The 16,198-nt window shown below is 44.8% G+C and overlaps 2 protein-coding genes across 3 annotated transcripts; one reads left to right on the plus strand and one right to left on the minus strand.

Moving 5' to 3' along the window:
- Window positions 1-844: 844 nt before the first annotated feature.
- On the plus strand, window positions 845-4,185 carry LOC308676050 (aspartate beta-hydroxylase domain-containing protein 2-like; the record flags this gene model as incomplete). The annotated part of the gene is made up of 3 exons (XM_081341758.1): window positions 845-1,601; window positions 2,872-2,985; window positions 4,028-4,185. 3 exons carry the CDS (start codon window positions 845-847, stop codon window positions 4,126-4,128), a joined length of 972 nt encoding a protein of 323 aa, XP_081197884.1. The 3' UTR covers window positions 4,129-4,185.
- A 3,542-nt stretch (window positions 4,186-7,727) lies between these two features.
- On the minus strand, window positions 7,728-15,861 carry LOC308676760 (PAXIP1-associated glutamate-rich protein 1-like). Of its 2 annotated transcripts, XM_081342780.1 has the most exons (5): window positions 15,536-15,861; window positions 13,820-13,972; window positions 11,190-11,589; window positions 10,958-11,040; window positions 7,728-9,022 (listed from the first exon to the last, which is right to left on the minus strand). In XM_081342780.1, exons 3-5 carry the CDS (start codon window positions 11,585-11,587, stop codon window positions 8,838-8,840), a joined length of 666 nt encoding a protein of 221 aa, XP_081198906.1. In that variant the 5' UTR covers window positions 11,588-11,589; window positions 13,820-13,972; window positions 15,536-15,861; the 3' UTR covers window positions 7,728-8,837. The 2 variants fall into 2 exon arrangements, with proteins under 2 accessions (XP_081198906.1, XP_081198907.1); XM_081342781.1 differs by lacking the exons at window positions 13,820-13,972; window positions 15,536-15,861 and having other exon boundaries at window positions 11,190-11,893.
- Between the last annotated feature and the right edge of the window lie 337 nt (window positions 15,862-16,198).

Consider the following 16,198-nt stretch of genomic DNA (forward strand, 5'->3'; position numbering starts at 1 on the left):
CATTCGAAGACTGTTGATACAGTGGGTTCCGGGCTGTGGTTGGGATGGCTGTTTATGCAGCGGAAGACTCGGCTTGTGCTGATACGAGGAAGGAGAGGAAGACGTCAAAGGGAGGGATGGCAGATTAGAGGGGGGGGAGGAGGAGGGGGGTGGTGGGAGGGAGGGGGAAAGCTCTAATCTTTTCCGGATGCCTCTGGTAGTCTATGTGCATGAAAAGAAATTACTGTAGACAATTGGCAACGGAGGAGTTCAGCCAGGAGGAGATAGAAAGAGAATCACAGAGGGAAAAGAGTGATAAAGGCATTTGGTGGAGAGACAGAAAAGGCAAGAATATTAGAAGATGGAATGACTGGGAAATGGACAAATGAACAGGTAGAATTTTTTTTAAAAAGGGTAGGGAGAAGGCGGGGAGGGGAAACCCATCTGTCTGGGTAAGGTATAATTTGTCTTGCAATAAATGGAGGGCACCAGCAGAGAAGGTGACTAGTGAGGACCGGAGTTAGAACAGAGGGGAAATTACAGCAATGGAGGCAGATGAGAGGAGATAGGCAGAATTGATAAGGCAGAATGAGGACCAGTTTAGAAGAAGAGGATACGGCGATAGACGGAGAGAAGAATGGGATGGTGGAGGGGGAGAGAAGTGGCGAAAACGACTGACAGCAAGGCTCAGAAACCAGGCATCTGTCTAAAGAACAGATCCATGCAGCAGCCAAGCAAAATATGAAATGAGCAGGAAGAAATAGAGAACGAGAGTTGAAAGGGCACCTGATGAATTGGCCTGGGCAATTCAGAATGGCTGGACAGGCCAGCAGATTTGCGTAAGATGCTCTAACTTTGCCCGAAGATGCCCAGCATTATGGCTGATTGGGGTCTCCGTGGTCTTCTCTCCCCGCTCCTCCCTGACCCCTCTACTTGGCACTCTCGACCAGAGCCAGCCATAGCTGTGCTAGGTTCTCTGGCCCTCTTCTTCATCTGGTACTGCTATCGTGTGGGGACAGGGCAAGTAGCCCCTGTGTCTCATCCACAAGGTGTGCCGACCGACGAAGGATGCCCTCGCCGTCCCCTCAGGGGTGATGCCATCAATCAGCGCCTGTATCGCAGCCTGCGAGATTACGCCAAGCGCTATTCGTGGTCAGGTATGAACCGGCTGCACAAAGGTATCCGGGACCAAGCCCATTATCAGCTAGGCGAACGGATGGCAATCCAGAAGCCCAGCGCCTTCTACCTCCCTGACTTGCCTTCGGCCCCCTATTTTCCCCGCGAGTCCCAGCGTCACGATGTGGAGATTCTTGAACTCAGTTTCCCAGCCATCCTACGGGAATTTGAGGGCATTGCCAGGGACTTTGAACCCGGAACGCCAATGCCACGGGGATGGATGGTCAACGCCAACCCTGGCTGGCACAGTTATTACCTCTACCGACAGGGAGAGTGCATAGCACAGAATTGCCGCAGCTGCCCATGGACATATCGGGCACTGAGCGCGCTACGCACCTTTATCAACGCCAATTGCTTTGGAAACGCCTGCTTTAATGTCTTGCAGCCTGGAACTGTGCTACCTGGCACCTATGGGCCAACGAACACCAGGGTACGGTGCCACCTAGGTGAGCGAACGCTGGAGGAGCAATGAATGGGGCAGATCACAGCGCCTACTCGGAAGGGAAGGGGCCCCAGTATCTGAAAACCTGTATTGCCAGCATCTCCTTTCAGCGTAATACATGCTGTCTAATTCCTAAACGGAAGCTGTTTATAAGCTTGGTTTATCATTATTATTCTGTTTTATTAACTAAGCTATTTATAATTACTAGCAGCCAAACAAGCAGGTTGGAATAATTGTTGTGAACTGCAGCACTGCTTCAGATGCATTTGCTCCAGAAAACATCAGCAAATCTTATTTTTTTAGAAAATCTGCAGGTGACAAGTGGCATTTCAGAAGAGGCATTCTTTGTAGGATGCCTCTTCAGGGGAGGTGCTATGAGAAACAGGCATCATTGGCCAACACTTTGATTCACAGTGCAAATATGATAGGTAGGTGGGGTAGGTAGTACAAGCAGCATCAATTAAACTACTTTTATCTTTTTATTTAAGACATTTTTAGCCCCCATCCCCGGTCTTATCACCAACTCTGGGTGGCTCCTAATCAAAAGTTTTCTAAAAGTTTAAAATTTTTCATTATCTCAAACTTAAAATCTCAGGCATTTGACCTCAGGTGAAGGCAGGAGGATATGAACAGAGTTTTTCAGAAAAGGTGTTTTGTTTTTTTTAATGTTGTGCAGATCTTCTTTTCCAGGTCTCCAATTATCTTCTGTGGTCCCAAAGGTGCTTTTTTCCAAAAGACAAATGGACTTCCTTGCTTCTTTTCTTTGAAAACTTTTCGCTTCTCATCCAAGAAGCTTCTTCGGTTACTGAAGAAGTTTCTTGGATGAGAAGTAAAGGTTTTCAAAAGAAAAAAAATGCCCCAAGAAAGTCCAGTTGCCTTTTGGAAAAAAGCACCTTTGGGACAACCATGACTTGGAGGATTGAGAATCTCTGTAGACAATTATCTTCTGTAACTTCTATATTCCTGCTCTGATTGTTGTTTGCAAGACAGGCAGCTTTTTAACTTTCTGCTAAACCGAGAAGGGGGTCCCCAGGTTGTGGCCACAATTCTGGATGAGGAGATAAAAATTCTGTAGCGAAAGGAGATACCCATTCTTGGTTTTGCATATGACGGCTCCCTCTTTCTCACAGCCTAGGAAGTTGTTTCCATCATTAGTGCTTTAAATCAGCATGTTTCTCTCCTCTCTCTTGCATGAGGGAGTGGGGTGGGGAGGTGGGATACAGAGCATCCTTCACTAAGCCTCCCTCTCACAGCTTCCTTCCTTCTTCTTCTAGGCCTAAAAGTGCCACCTGGTTGCGAGTTGGTGGTGGGTGGTGAACCACAGTGCTGGTCTGAAGGATACTGCCTTCTGGTGGACGATTCCTTCTTGCACACCACAGCCCATAATGGTAAGAGAGCACAGAAAGCAGACTGAAGTCAGTTGACTTCAAAAATCTGTCTTCCCAAAAAAGCAGTTGGGGGACTAGGACTTCCTTGAAAAGTTCTCCGTTGTATAAATTTGTTCCAGCAAGACACGGCCTCTTTAAAAGGTCCCAAGGTATGATGGACCCAATTAAATGCTGTCCTATTAAATTCACAACCATCTGACTACCTCTAGGCAATTTTTTTTCCTACCATTGCCTGTGTGTAGGATTTCGGGAAGTTTTCCAAAGAGAATGTATATTGCACAGTTTTAAGACTCCACCTAACAGAGGGTTGGGGTGTTTTATTTATTCCCAGGGAAAGGTCTTTCTTGCAGGAATAATCTGTTCAGGGCTGCATTGGGGAACAATGATGGGCAGGGCTGCAGCGCGTGAAAGGTGAAGTCCAAAGATAAAATAGGTAGCACCGAAATCCTCCTACCCATTTTCTGGTATTCTATTATTTTGGTGATTGCTTGACAACACCAAACATGCATAATTGGCCAACACTCTGCTTCAAAGTGTAAGTATGATGAGTAAGGTGGGTAGGTAGTACAAGGAGCATCGAGTAAACTCATTTTACCTTTTTATTTAAAAACATTTATATAGCCTGGGTCTTATAACCAGCTCTGGGTGGCTCCTAATCAAGTTTTCTAAAAATTTAAAATTTTAGGCCAGAGTTTTACGGAATTATCTGGGCACACAAAGCAGATTAACTACAATTTCTAAACCATTAGCTATGGCGCGGGTTTTCTGGATTTGTCCAACATGCTGTTCTAAAATATGGTTGGCAGGTATCACACTAAACCACAAACTAGCCAACCCCATTTATATACCATATGTTTGCAGCATCAAATTATGTCTTTTTGACATGATTTTTTTCCCCTTTCATTTCACCTGGCAAGCTATCAGGGTGAGAAACATCATTTTGGTCAGATCTGATCCAATTGTTGAAAAGGATTTGAAATTAAAGCCACATATAACATTGGGACTACTTGCGAGATGATAATTGCAACCATCTTTGTTACAGGCGACGGACCTCAGGTGATTTTTATTGCTGATCTCTGGCACCCCAACGTAGCAGGACCTGAGCGACAGGCATTAGATTATATCTTTGCCCCTGGTCGATAGATGCTTGACCTAACAAGTATTGGGGGCATGGACACAAACTCACAAATATTTGCTGCTCCTCACAAAAAATCAACCACCCCCTACACTGTTGTCTTGATCTAGATTCATTGTTTTGCAGACTGAATTAGGTCCAATGTGTAATGCAAAAGCCACAGAGAGATTTGCGAAGCCATGAAAAATGTCTTTTTTCTTCAAGGTGATTCTGTGCCCTTTCAGAAGACTAGAGATTTTCGTGATCTGGGACATTCTGTTTTCCTTTCTTGCACTGTATAGTTCCTTGTGGTTTATTTCCTCTTACGGCACTGTTCTGTTCAGCCTGTGCAGGTGGGAATGTTGCTGACTACACTCTAGTACTAGTTACCTTCAAATTTAATGAAGTATATGAAATCCACGTTCTGTATTAATAGTATAGATTTCTCCAGGATTATTTTGGGAAGGAGGGTAAGAATTAACCAAAGTATAATACTCTGTTTCTACCTGTCTGTGACAAATTGTAATTCTTCCACAATATCTGTAGCTCGACATTTGTGTCAAGGGATTTCATTTCGAAAATTCTAGCCAGCTGTATTCCAATAAAATCCTTAGAGACTCATGGGTGTTTTTTTTGTCCAGACATTTTTTTTCTTGCAGGAGAAACCATTCAGAACTTACTCATAAGATGTGCTTTATGAGATTAAAGGCACTAGCCACAATTTTACTCTTGAACATCAGCCAGGTTTATTTAAAAAGTGCATTAAACTCTGATGTCGGGAAGTGCAACCAAACACAGTTGAGGGAAAATTACATGGGATGAAGATTAAAAGCTGCAGGAATTAAGGTGGAGATCTCTAAAAAAGTCACTGGTCACTGATAGGATAGTACTAGTATATGAGGAGAACATATAACGCACAATTGCCAGGAATACCACTATCCCAAATCAAGCAAGCTCCTTTTCATTCATGTTTCCTGTACACTTTTAAAAATATTTTTAATTAGAATGCCACAGTACAGGTAGTCCTTGACTTACGACCACAATTGAGTCCAAAATTTATGTTATTAATGAGACATTTAAGTAAATTTTGCCCCATTTTACGACCTTTCTTGCCACAGTTATTAAGTGAATCACTGCAGCTGTTAAGTTAGTAACGCGGTTGTTAAGTGAATCTGGCTTCCCCATTGACTTTGCTTGTCAGGTCGCAAAAGCTGATCCCATGACCCCGGGATGCTGCAACCATCATAAATATGAGTCAGTTGCCGAGCATTTGAATTTTGTTCATGTGACCATGGGGACGCTGCAACAGTCATAAATATGAGTCAGTTGCCAAGCATCCAAACTTTGATCTAGTGACCATGGGGATACTGCGACAGTTGTAAGTGTGAAAAACGGTCATAATTCACGAGCAGGGGGCTGGACTAGAAGACCTCCAAGGTACCTTCCAGCTTCTATTCCAGACATGTCAAACACAAGGCCCGGGGGCTGGATCTGGCCCGCAAAGTGGTTTCATGTGGCCTGCGAAGCCATCCTGGAAACAATGAGGGAATGGCCCCTGTTGCTTTGGCCCTAGCCCAGGCCAGTTGGGAGCCAATGTACAATTTCGTGGTGGTCATCTATGCTGAAATACATTCAGTCTTAGCTTCACAAGGCCATCTGGAAACAGTGAGGGACCGGCCCATGCTGCGTCAGCACTGACCCCTGGGCGCACGCTGGGAAGGTATCACCCTTTGTGAGGAATGAAGAAATGCACCATCGCCTGGAAGTGGCCAGCATATGACCCTGCCTACTTTGGGCAGGCTAGGGCCTGGGCAGCGTTGCGCTTCTCTTCAGATTCGTGCCATCCGGCTCAGCCTCTCGGCACTGTCAGGAAAGTGCCCCACTGCCTGCCAAAACCGGTGCAGGCTGGGGGCTGGGCAGCATTGTGCAGGTAACATCGACTCTCATGCTGTTCATGGCGTCCCTTCCCCCAGAGCCCATGAAGCCGGATATGTGAAGTAGGCGAGGGCCATGTGCTGGCCACTTCCAGGCAATGGTGCATTTCTTCATTCCTCACGAAGGATGACACGTCCTCATCTGCGTTTCTTGCCTGTTTTTCTCCCTCCCTCATCTCAAATATTTTCCCACCACTCGAAGGAAGGAAGGAAGGAAGGAAGGAAGGAGAGGGAGGGTCTGAGGGAATTCCTGCCTTAGTCCTTCCCTGCTGCCCTTTCACCATCCCCTTGCCCCCTCCTCCTGGCCTATCCTGGGGGGTCTCCAATCCTATTGCTAAGGAAGCTTTGGGTACAAAGCCAGGTCTCCTCACATGGAGAGGGAGTGGACTTTGCCCTCGTACCCATCATGAGCAACCTGGCTAAGGAGAGCAAGCACAGCAGCAGCAGCCTTGAGGAGGAGGTAAGTGCAGCTGGGCACCACCTTGGGCACAGGTCTGCAACCCGCGGCTCCGGAGCCACATGCAGCTCTTTCAGCCATCTCCTGCGGCTCCCAGTCCTCTGCCATGTGCAGTCCCCCCAAAAAAAGTGGGACTAAAAAAGTTCAACCAATCAATTCAAATATGCAGGGTAGGTGCATATCTCGCCTTGGCTCCACTCTTCAGTCAAACCCTGTTCTACGCATGCGCGCATGTACGCACATGTGCACACATTTTTTGCGGCTCCGTTTTTCCTTTTGTGAGGGAACTGGTTCCGAGTGGCTCTTTCACTGTATCAGGTTGCTGACCCCTGACCTTGGGGAAGTGGAGCTGGGCTTAGTGCCGTGGGTGCTTAACGGCTGGGCTGGGCATTTGACCTCCACGCCACCGTCCAACCCCCCCCCCCAAGGCCTGAGAGGAACAGTGAGGCTCCTCCAGTGGACCATGCCTTGGCACTTGCCACGGTCCCATCTCCTTCTGCCAGAGACCCTCAGATCTGTCCCACTCCTGCCCAGGCCCCCATTGGCACCTTTGATGTGAATGTAGAGCTGGGCGCACCCACCCAGCAGGCCACACCCACCCGGCCCGCCAAGGGCAACTGCAGTGCTGATGTGGCCCTCAATGAAATTGAGCTTGACACCCCTGTTCTATTCTATTAATTCTATTCTAATTCTATTCTATTCTATTCTATTCTATTCTATTCTATTCTATTCTAATTCTATTCCATTCCATTCTACTTTTTTCAGTGCCATTGTAACTTTGAACAGTTACTAAATGAATTGTTGTAAGTCAAGGACTACCTGTACAATAAAAGTACAAAAAGTTTAAAAAGGAAGAGAAAAATGAATCAAAAGAAAGAAAAAAACAGAAATTTGCCCTCCTATTCCTATCTCATTCTTTGCCTTCTTTCTGGTTCCCAAACTCATAAGACATCAGTCCAGTCTTTTCTTCTTACACCAAACACTCCATATAAGACTTCCAATTTTTTAAGTCTTTGTCGTTTCCCCCCCCATCAGATTCCTGTCCACATTTTGTTTTAAATCCTCACACAGTGTCAGTCACTGTTGTTCACCTCTTATACTTGTTCTTAAGGGTTTTTGGCAGTGGGATCTTATTATCCCTCAACTAATACTTCTAAAAGATACATGGATAATATGCTAAAAGAAGCAAACCGCGCACAAAAAAGAGCATCTCACACTTTTGAAGTGGAATCTGCTAAGTTTATTTGCCAGATGTGTGTCTATTTGTCCAAGTCTAATTATGTCCAGCAGGAATTCTAAATGCAGTTTTCTCTTTTTCCTACACAAGTTCCCAAGAGGAGAACAAAAGACTCACTGTGTCCTCTCCCATTATGTTGTGGAGGAGACCACAGTCACATTTTCCATCTATGCATGTAAATAAATGTAGACGTGCTGATGTTTACAAATCGATTGTAAATTAACAGTTGATCAAAGTTTGGTCACCGTTTAAGATTTCTGATTGGCAACTCTAGGTAGGGTACTTTCATTCACACGAAGGGAGGAACTGTTCTTTTGGCCTCCTGTAAGTTCGGAAATGGCAAGGGATTATCCCAGCGGCTGCACTGCCCTTTCACATCCCAGGACATTTGTGACAAGGCACCCCCAGGGCTTCATCAACTCCGAAATAACAAAGATTGAGGGCGAGCAGACAAAATGGGGTACAAGTAGCCTAAACTGGGACAGAATTTCTGTGTCTAAGCAAGGCGGTTGTTAAGCGAATTACACCCGATTGAACATTTTTGCCAGTTGTTAAGTGAATTGCTGAGGTTGTTAAGTTGAATCCAGCTTCCCTCATTGTCTCTGCTTGTTGGAAGATGGCTTGTGAAGGCCGCCAATAGGGATCACGTGACCCTGGGACACTGCCAATATCATAAAAACACGCTGGTTGCCAAGCGGCTGAATTCCGACCCTATGAACCTGGGGACGGTCGTAACTGCAAGGACCAGCCGTCAGGTTTTTTTCCACTGCTGTGGTAACTTTGAATGGTTGCTAAATGAATGGCGGTGAGGACTGCCTTATATGGCAAGTGAAACTGTTAAGTCCTCAACAAGTCCTCTCCTCCTGACTGGCAACTCTTTCCATTAGTGTACGAATAGTTCACAGAAATTAAATTAAAAGCAAACTCACAGAGTTTTATTACACCCCAAAACTTGAAAGCAGGTACCTCCAGCAACTCAATATAGGGATCGGAGTCAAATTCCAGGGCACTAACAGATGCATTGGGTTTATGCAGCGAGTTCTTTCCCCTTGCATCTGAATCCACAGTCCCAGTCCATCCTCCTCTCTTGGCTCCTCTTCCACATTAACGTTAGTATTTGCGCTGACGAAGGAAGAGACCAGAGGGCCGTTTTGGAGTGGGTACATCATCTGAATCAAGGTCAAAGAGGTCACAGCCAGTCTTCATAATTTGCTCCTCCAGCACTTTATGGCGCTTCATGTCCGACAGCACTTTGTCCAGGCGAGCTTCTCTTTTCTGACTCTTAGCTAATGTTCCTGGAAATTAATCACAAACCATGAATGGAAGATGAAGTTCCTACATCCTGCGGGCTTAATAGGCCAGCGAGGTAAAAATATAATGCACTTCTTGCTGTTCTTGCAGAGAATCGCAAAACAATTAAAAATCACGAGGAAGCAGGTGGGAGAAAACTGCCTAGCCACAGCATTTATTTGTTGGGTTAAGAAATTGACATCTTTGCTACCTATCAGTAAATTATCTCAATACATTTTTATACAGACAGTCCTCGACTTACAACCATTTGTTCAGTGAACTCTGATTTAAACCATTTTTCTCTCTAGGATCTTCTTTCTAAAAATCTACTATTTTTTTTAATAAACCCTAGTGGGAAAGGTGGATGGGGGAACATCACTCTGAAAATATAACCATTATACACACACACACACACACACACACACACACACACACACACAAAATGTACTGAGTCAGTATTGATCCCTGGTGCTTGGGACTTTCTTCTTTTTCTTTAGAGATGTCTTGCCTCTCATCCAAGAGGCTTCTTTAGCTCTGACTGGATGGTGGGGCTGAATTCTTCAGTCAGAGCTGAAGAAGCCTCTTGGATGAGAAGCGAAACGTCTTCAAAGAAAAACAAGAAAGTCCAGTTGCCTCTTGAAAAAACACCTTTGGGACAACCATGACCTGGATGACTGACAATCTCCATAGACATTTTCTTGGCAAGGTTTTTTATAGAAGTGGTTTGCCATTGCTTCCTTCCTAGGGCTGAGAGAGTGGGACTGGCCCGAGGTTATCCAGCTGGCTACGTACCTAGGGTGGGACTAAAACTCCTGATCTTCCCGTTTCTATCCTAGTGCCTTAACCACTCACCAAACTGGCCTTCTCTGGAGTTTTCAACTTCCATAAAAATGATTCAATGGGTAAAATTATGCAAGGTAGGAAGAGCTTTTTCCTTTTCTCTCCTGCATAAGCTAGAAGTTGGAGTCATCGAATAAATGGTGGGAGATTCAGGACAGCCAAGAGGATGGTAGTTCTTCAATCAACTTAGCATCGGAGGAGGGATGACTATCAACTTTGCATTATAAAAGGGCCAGACATGAAGTCACGGAGGACGATTATACTGTCCACAACTGCTAGTAATCATGGCCGAACATGACCAATCATGAGTCACTTTTTTCAGTGCTGTTGTAACTTCAAATGGTTGCTAAAAGAAGGACTACCTGCATAGGGCAAGTGAAATTGGTCCTCAACAACTGCTCCTCTCCCATTTGCTAAACAAACGGTTTGTTTATATTTGAATATGATATGATGATCTGAATATGATGGTGCAGTGGTTAGAACGCAGCACTGCAGGCTAACTCTCGCGTCCCACCAGGCTCAAGGTTGACTCAGCCTTCCATCCTTCCGAGGTAGGTAAAATGAGGACCCAGATTGTTGGGGGCAATAAGCTGACTTTGTAATAATGCCGCTTGGGGGGGGCCCGAAAGCCCTAATAAGCAGGCATATACATAGAATGAAGGCTATTGCTAAGCACATTGATTTGTGCTTAGATTGTAAGCGGCCCTGAGTCTTCGGAGAAGGGTGGGATATAAATGGGATTAAAATAAAATAAAAATAAAAAGACTGCCAGCAGTTCGACCCTGACTGGCTCAAGGTTGACGCAGTCTTCCATCCTCCCGAGGTCGATAATATGAGGACCCAGATTGTTGGGGGCCATAGGCTGACTCTGTAAATCGCTTAGAGAGGGCTATAAAGCGGTATATAAGTCTAAGTACTATTGCTATTTTGCAATAGGTAACACAAGAGGGAAGGTCCTTACTGCACCCCCACCCAGCTCGTTGGCTTCCCATGAGCAAGTGGTGGGCCAGCTTGGAGGCAGAATGCTGCATTCCTTAATTCATTGGCCTGGCAATGCTCTTCGGACTTCTTATGGAAACTCAATTGCCTTCCTTACGTACCAGGAGTTCTCCGTCGATCAATCAAGGAGCTTTTGGGAGAGGCAGGCTCATCGTCAAAGTCAAACTCAGTAGGCACATGAGGTCTGGAGCAAACAGAGGGGGAAAAAAAGAATCAACCTGGCAATATCTCAGCCTCTCATTCCTCCCCTTAACATAACCTCAAATCTTAAGATTCCTCACCCCCCCACACACCATCCCAAATTAAGCCAAATACAAAAAACCCATTTCTCACTTCTCCTCTTCCTCTTCTTCCTGGTGTTCAGATTGTCCTTCAGATTTATCCTCATCTTCGCTGTCAGGCTCTGGGGTTGGGTTGCGCCGAGGGAGGATTTCGGCCTGAATCTCCAGAGTCCCGTGTTCAGCAATGAGCTCATATAAACGGCGGATCTCCTTGGGTTCAGGCATCCAGGTATCTGGAGAATCCAGCTCCTCGTCGCTGCAGGGGACACACCAGTCCTCTTCAGCAGATTCATCGCCCTTCCCTGATAATTCCCCCTCTGTTTCTCTGGCGGCAGCAGCATCTTGTTCCTCAGCGGCAGAAGCTAAATCTGGAGCAGGCCCATCTTCCACTGCCAAGGATTGCATCCCTGAGGTCACTTCCCCTTCCTCCACAGTGCCGGCCTCCTCCATGGCTGTAATAAAGAGAAGATGAGGCCACAGGATAAGCACAGATCTGGTGAACTCGGAGCTGTCAAGATTCTAAGATAACTGGCTAAACATTAGCAAATAAAACGCTGTAGCTATTCTAGTGCAGGGCTTTTCAACCTTTTCATCCATTGTACCACTTTTAGGATATGGCAACATCCGAGTACCACCAGTCGCCCAGCAAGGGGTCAAAAACTTGACGACCCAAAAAAAAGGAAAAAAGTGATGTACAGGTAGTTCTCGACTTATAACAGTTCGCTTAGTAACTGTTCGAAGTTACAATGGCACTGAAAAAAGTGCCCGCCAAGCCACAGCCGAGCAAGACACCTGCCTGCCTGCCCGTCCGCCCGGCGGCGCTCTTCCTCCTGTCCGAGGTTTTCATTGTTGTGAGCATTTCTGTTGAGGATTGGCAGCGGGGGTGGGGTGGGGGGGTGTTTGGTTTTTATTCCCTCCCCCTCTGCAGGGTGATTGCAGCAGGTTTTGGTCACTTCCCATGACCCTGGGACACTGTGACCGTCATAAATATGAATCAGTTGCCAAGCATCTGAATGTAAATCACAAGACCCTGGAGATGCTGCCACATTCCAGCTGATCGGCGGTTCTTCTGGGATCAGAAGCGCCAGGATCAGCGCCGAGCTCCAGTTGGAGCCTGAGCCCTGACAGCCCTGCAGCTCCAGCCGTCTCTCGCTCAGCTTGTGCGGTGCTGCCACTGGTTCAGCTCATTCCCCTCCCTCACTACCACTTTTCTAGGATGGTCATGTACCACCTGCCAGGTGCCAATGTACCACAGGTGGTACCCGTACCACTGGTTGAAAAGCCTTGTTCTAGTGTTTATCCCCAAATGAAGAAAGGCACAAAATAAAGTTGGGTTATTGAAAAGTAAGGTAAAGAGTCCCTGCGGATTTTACTCCACTACTCGTTGCTGACTGTAAGGGGCATTGCTTATCTCCATTTCAAGGCCATTGAGCCAGCACTGTCAGAAGACCTTTCCGTGGTCAGGTGACCAACATGACATCACAGAGCACTGTTGCCTTCCCACAAAAGTGGTACTTTTTTATCTACTCGCATTTGCATGCTTTCAAACTGCTAGGTTGACAGGAGCTGGGGCGAGGATGGGAACTCATCCTGTCGTATGGTATGTGGCTCTCCAACCTGGACTGCCGGCTTTCCTGCCAACAAGCCCAGTCTCTTAACCACTGAGCTGCCCCTGGGTTCAAAATATCCTGCTGAGACACAAATCAAGCTGAGATCTCTCCCTGTAATTCAATCAATCTAGTTCACAAGGTTGCTAGAAAAGATCGGGTCACCCAAGGAAAAACATACTGAATTCCCCAAAGAAAAGATGTAATGCAAATTCCAAGACTGATTATTGGAAATTATTGGAAATTATTTAAAATTGCTAGAGGCAAACCCTAAGGGAGCTTTTGTCAACCCAGTGGAATTCAACTTATCCTTTCACAATTATTTGGAGAGTACCGGTGTTGACAGGATTGTAGTTTGAACTTCTATGATTGTCAGCATACCTACCATTGAAAAAACATCTTCTGATTAGATGGTATTTTGGACACAAAAGTTCCGGTTCACAATAAACAGAATTTTTATCATCTACTGACCCCTAATAGATTTATGCCACTAACAAATCGTCTATCAAAACAGCAAAAGATAAGGACTTCTAGGAGAAGTATGATGAACTGAAGACAGCTCTGTGAAAGGAACACCAATGACCATGGCAAAGCCCAAGGAACCAGTGAGTAGACAGGTTCCTTGGAACTTCTCTGGATAAGGAATGGACATAGGAGACCATGGGACAGCAATCTTCCATGGGTTTGAGTAGTGGGAGACAAAGGAATTAGCCATCTTGTTCACAACCATGGTGAAGCCTTTTAAAAGACACTAAGTTTGCAAATCTCACTTTCTAATGACTTTCAGAAATTCTCTGCTAACTATTTGGAAGGTATTAGAGAGACCTTTGGAATAACAGGATTTGAAAAGTCTTCATTGGATGGGTTTATTTTCAGCCTTGAACAAACGAATTAATTACAAGATTAAGAACTTAAAAATTTTGAAATAAGCAGCAAAAAGCTAAATATGATTTTGATCTAAAAAGTCAGAAATGGATTTAAGGAAGGGCCAAGGTAATTTGGAATACTGACTTTTGCTATAAGCTTTTGGAATTAACTATATAAAAAAGCAACTTCTCATGCAAAACATACTTACTCTGGTTAGGTTTTAATAATATCTTTTATTAGGCCTCCAAGAATGGGCAAGAAGGTTTTTTAAAAGGCCTTTTCACCAGGGGAATTAAAAGCAGTATACGAAGACGTTTTTGATTCCAATGGTTTTTTCAGAGATGGAAGTCATGATGGAAGCCTATAATAATTTAGAAGAATATACATACTATTACAAAAAGTATTTAAAAGTATTACAGGTGAAATTACAATCTTGGATATTCAGTTGCTAAAGAGTTGCAGGAGACAAACATCACAATCCTACAGAAATCTAAACAGGTGTATATACAGTAGTATAACTTTATGTTTAGGTGGATTGCCTTTCAATTAGTATACATAGTCTGATTATTCCAAAATTAATTACAACATTATTTTGAAGAAGGCAGTATAGATATATATGAATTTGATGGATGAAACATGAGTTCTCTGTGTCTCAAACCAAGTTTTCTTTACTTCAGGTCTATTATGTGTAATCATGGGCAATACTAATATAACAATTCACTAGAGTTGTTGTAACAATACAGCCAGTTTGGTGTAGTGATTAAAGGCTAGAAACCAGGAGACCATGAGTTCTAGTCCTGCTTTAGTCAAGAAAGTCAGCTGAGTGACTTTGGGCCAGTCACACACAGAGCCCAATCTACCTCACAGGCTTGTTATTGTAGGGAAAATAAGAGGAGGAAGGAGGTATGTTCACCACCTTGAGTTACGGTACTTATAAAATAATAAAGACAGGATAAAAATCTAATAAACCATAGCTAGAAAACATACACAAAATGTTGTCCGTTGAAAACTGTACAAATACAGGTAGTCCTCGACTTACAACAGCTCATTTAGTGACCGTTCAAAATTACAGCAGCACTGAAAAAAGTGACTTATGATTGTTTTTCACACGGCCATTGCAGCATCCCCGTGGTCACGTGATTAAAATTCAGATGCTTGGCAATTGACTCATATTTATGACCGTTGCAGTATCCCGGAATCAGATGATCCCCTTCTGCAACCTTCTGACAAGCAAAGTCAAAAGGGAAGCTGGATTCATTTAACAACCATGTCAGTAACTTAACAACTGCAGTGCTTCACTTAACAACTGTGGCGAGAAAGGTCATAAAATTGCGGCAAAACAAAATTTTGGGGCTCAGCTGTGGTCATAAGTCAAGGACCACCTGAACTGTTAACATTCTATTTTAAAATATTTTGAAAAGCGTACAGGAAACATGAATGAAAAAAAGCTTATTTGATTTGGGATAGTGATATTCTGGACAAATATGCATTAATTATGTTCTCCTCATGTACTAGTACTATCCTATCAGTCAGGCAAAATTCACTTAAGAAATGTCTCGCTTAGCAACATAAATTTTGGGCTCAGTTGTGATCGTAAGTCGAGGACTACCTGTATTTTCTGAGAGTTGCAATTGAATGGAAGTGAAGAAATAATCAGTAGCCAAAACTAAACAGGTTTTCACATCAATGTCATAAACTAGACCAGGGGTAGGCAACCTCGGCTCTTTTATGACTCATGGACTTCAACTCCCAGAATTCCTGAGTCAGCATAGCATAGCTGACTCAGGAATTCTGGGAATTGAAGTCCATGAGTCATAAAAGAGCCGAGGTTGCCTACCCCTGAACTAGACCATATTCATATCTTTCGGGGGTGGGGGTGGGGGTGGGAAGAAGACTCTGGAGCCACGATTTTCTGAAGACCTACCCCAAATCTCCAAATGTTAACCGTGAGAACGAGTCAAACGAAGTTAAGGATTTTCGGTACAAGGAGTTCAGCGCAGTCTTACGAGCTGCAATCCTGCGTTCAAGTGCGGGATTGTAAGCGAGATACTCACGGCACCAAAGTATTTTAACTGCTTTGCAAGCATCAAGATGCCTCGGATTTAGACGCACGCCAAGAGGAGAGCGGCGAGCTTCACCAACCTAAAGGCACACATCGTCTTTTTCAGAAATGGCACTCTGTATATGCTCAGAGGCACTACATCCCCAGTCCCAAGGGGCGGCGCTAAGCCCCAAGCAAATGATTCGGCCACTCCGCTGCCCATCCACGCATCGGAGCTCGCGCCCACTTCCCCTCTAGCGAGACTGCAAAAATAGAGCCCAGCACAATCGATCGCAGTTTAAGGCGATGAATCCAGCCCCGCCCCCTCTGAGCGTTAGAAAAAGGCATGAGCGCGCGACTTGCTTTGGCGGTGCATTGCGCATGCGCTATCCTATCTATCTATCTATCTATCTATCTATCTATCTATCTATCTATCTATCTATCTTGTATACAAAAAAAAGTATCTTGTGTAAAACTGGTTCAATGTCAAATAGAAGGCGTGACCGTATTAAGATCGATTTTACGTGACATCCCTCCCACGCCCTC

Source organism: Vipera berus, assembly GCF_964194415.1.
Source record: "Vipera berus genome assembly, chromosome: W".
Lineage (NCBI taxonomy): Eukaryota > Metazoa > Chordata > Lepidosauria > Squamata > Viperidae > Vipera > Vipera berus.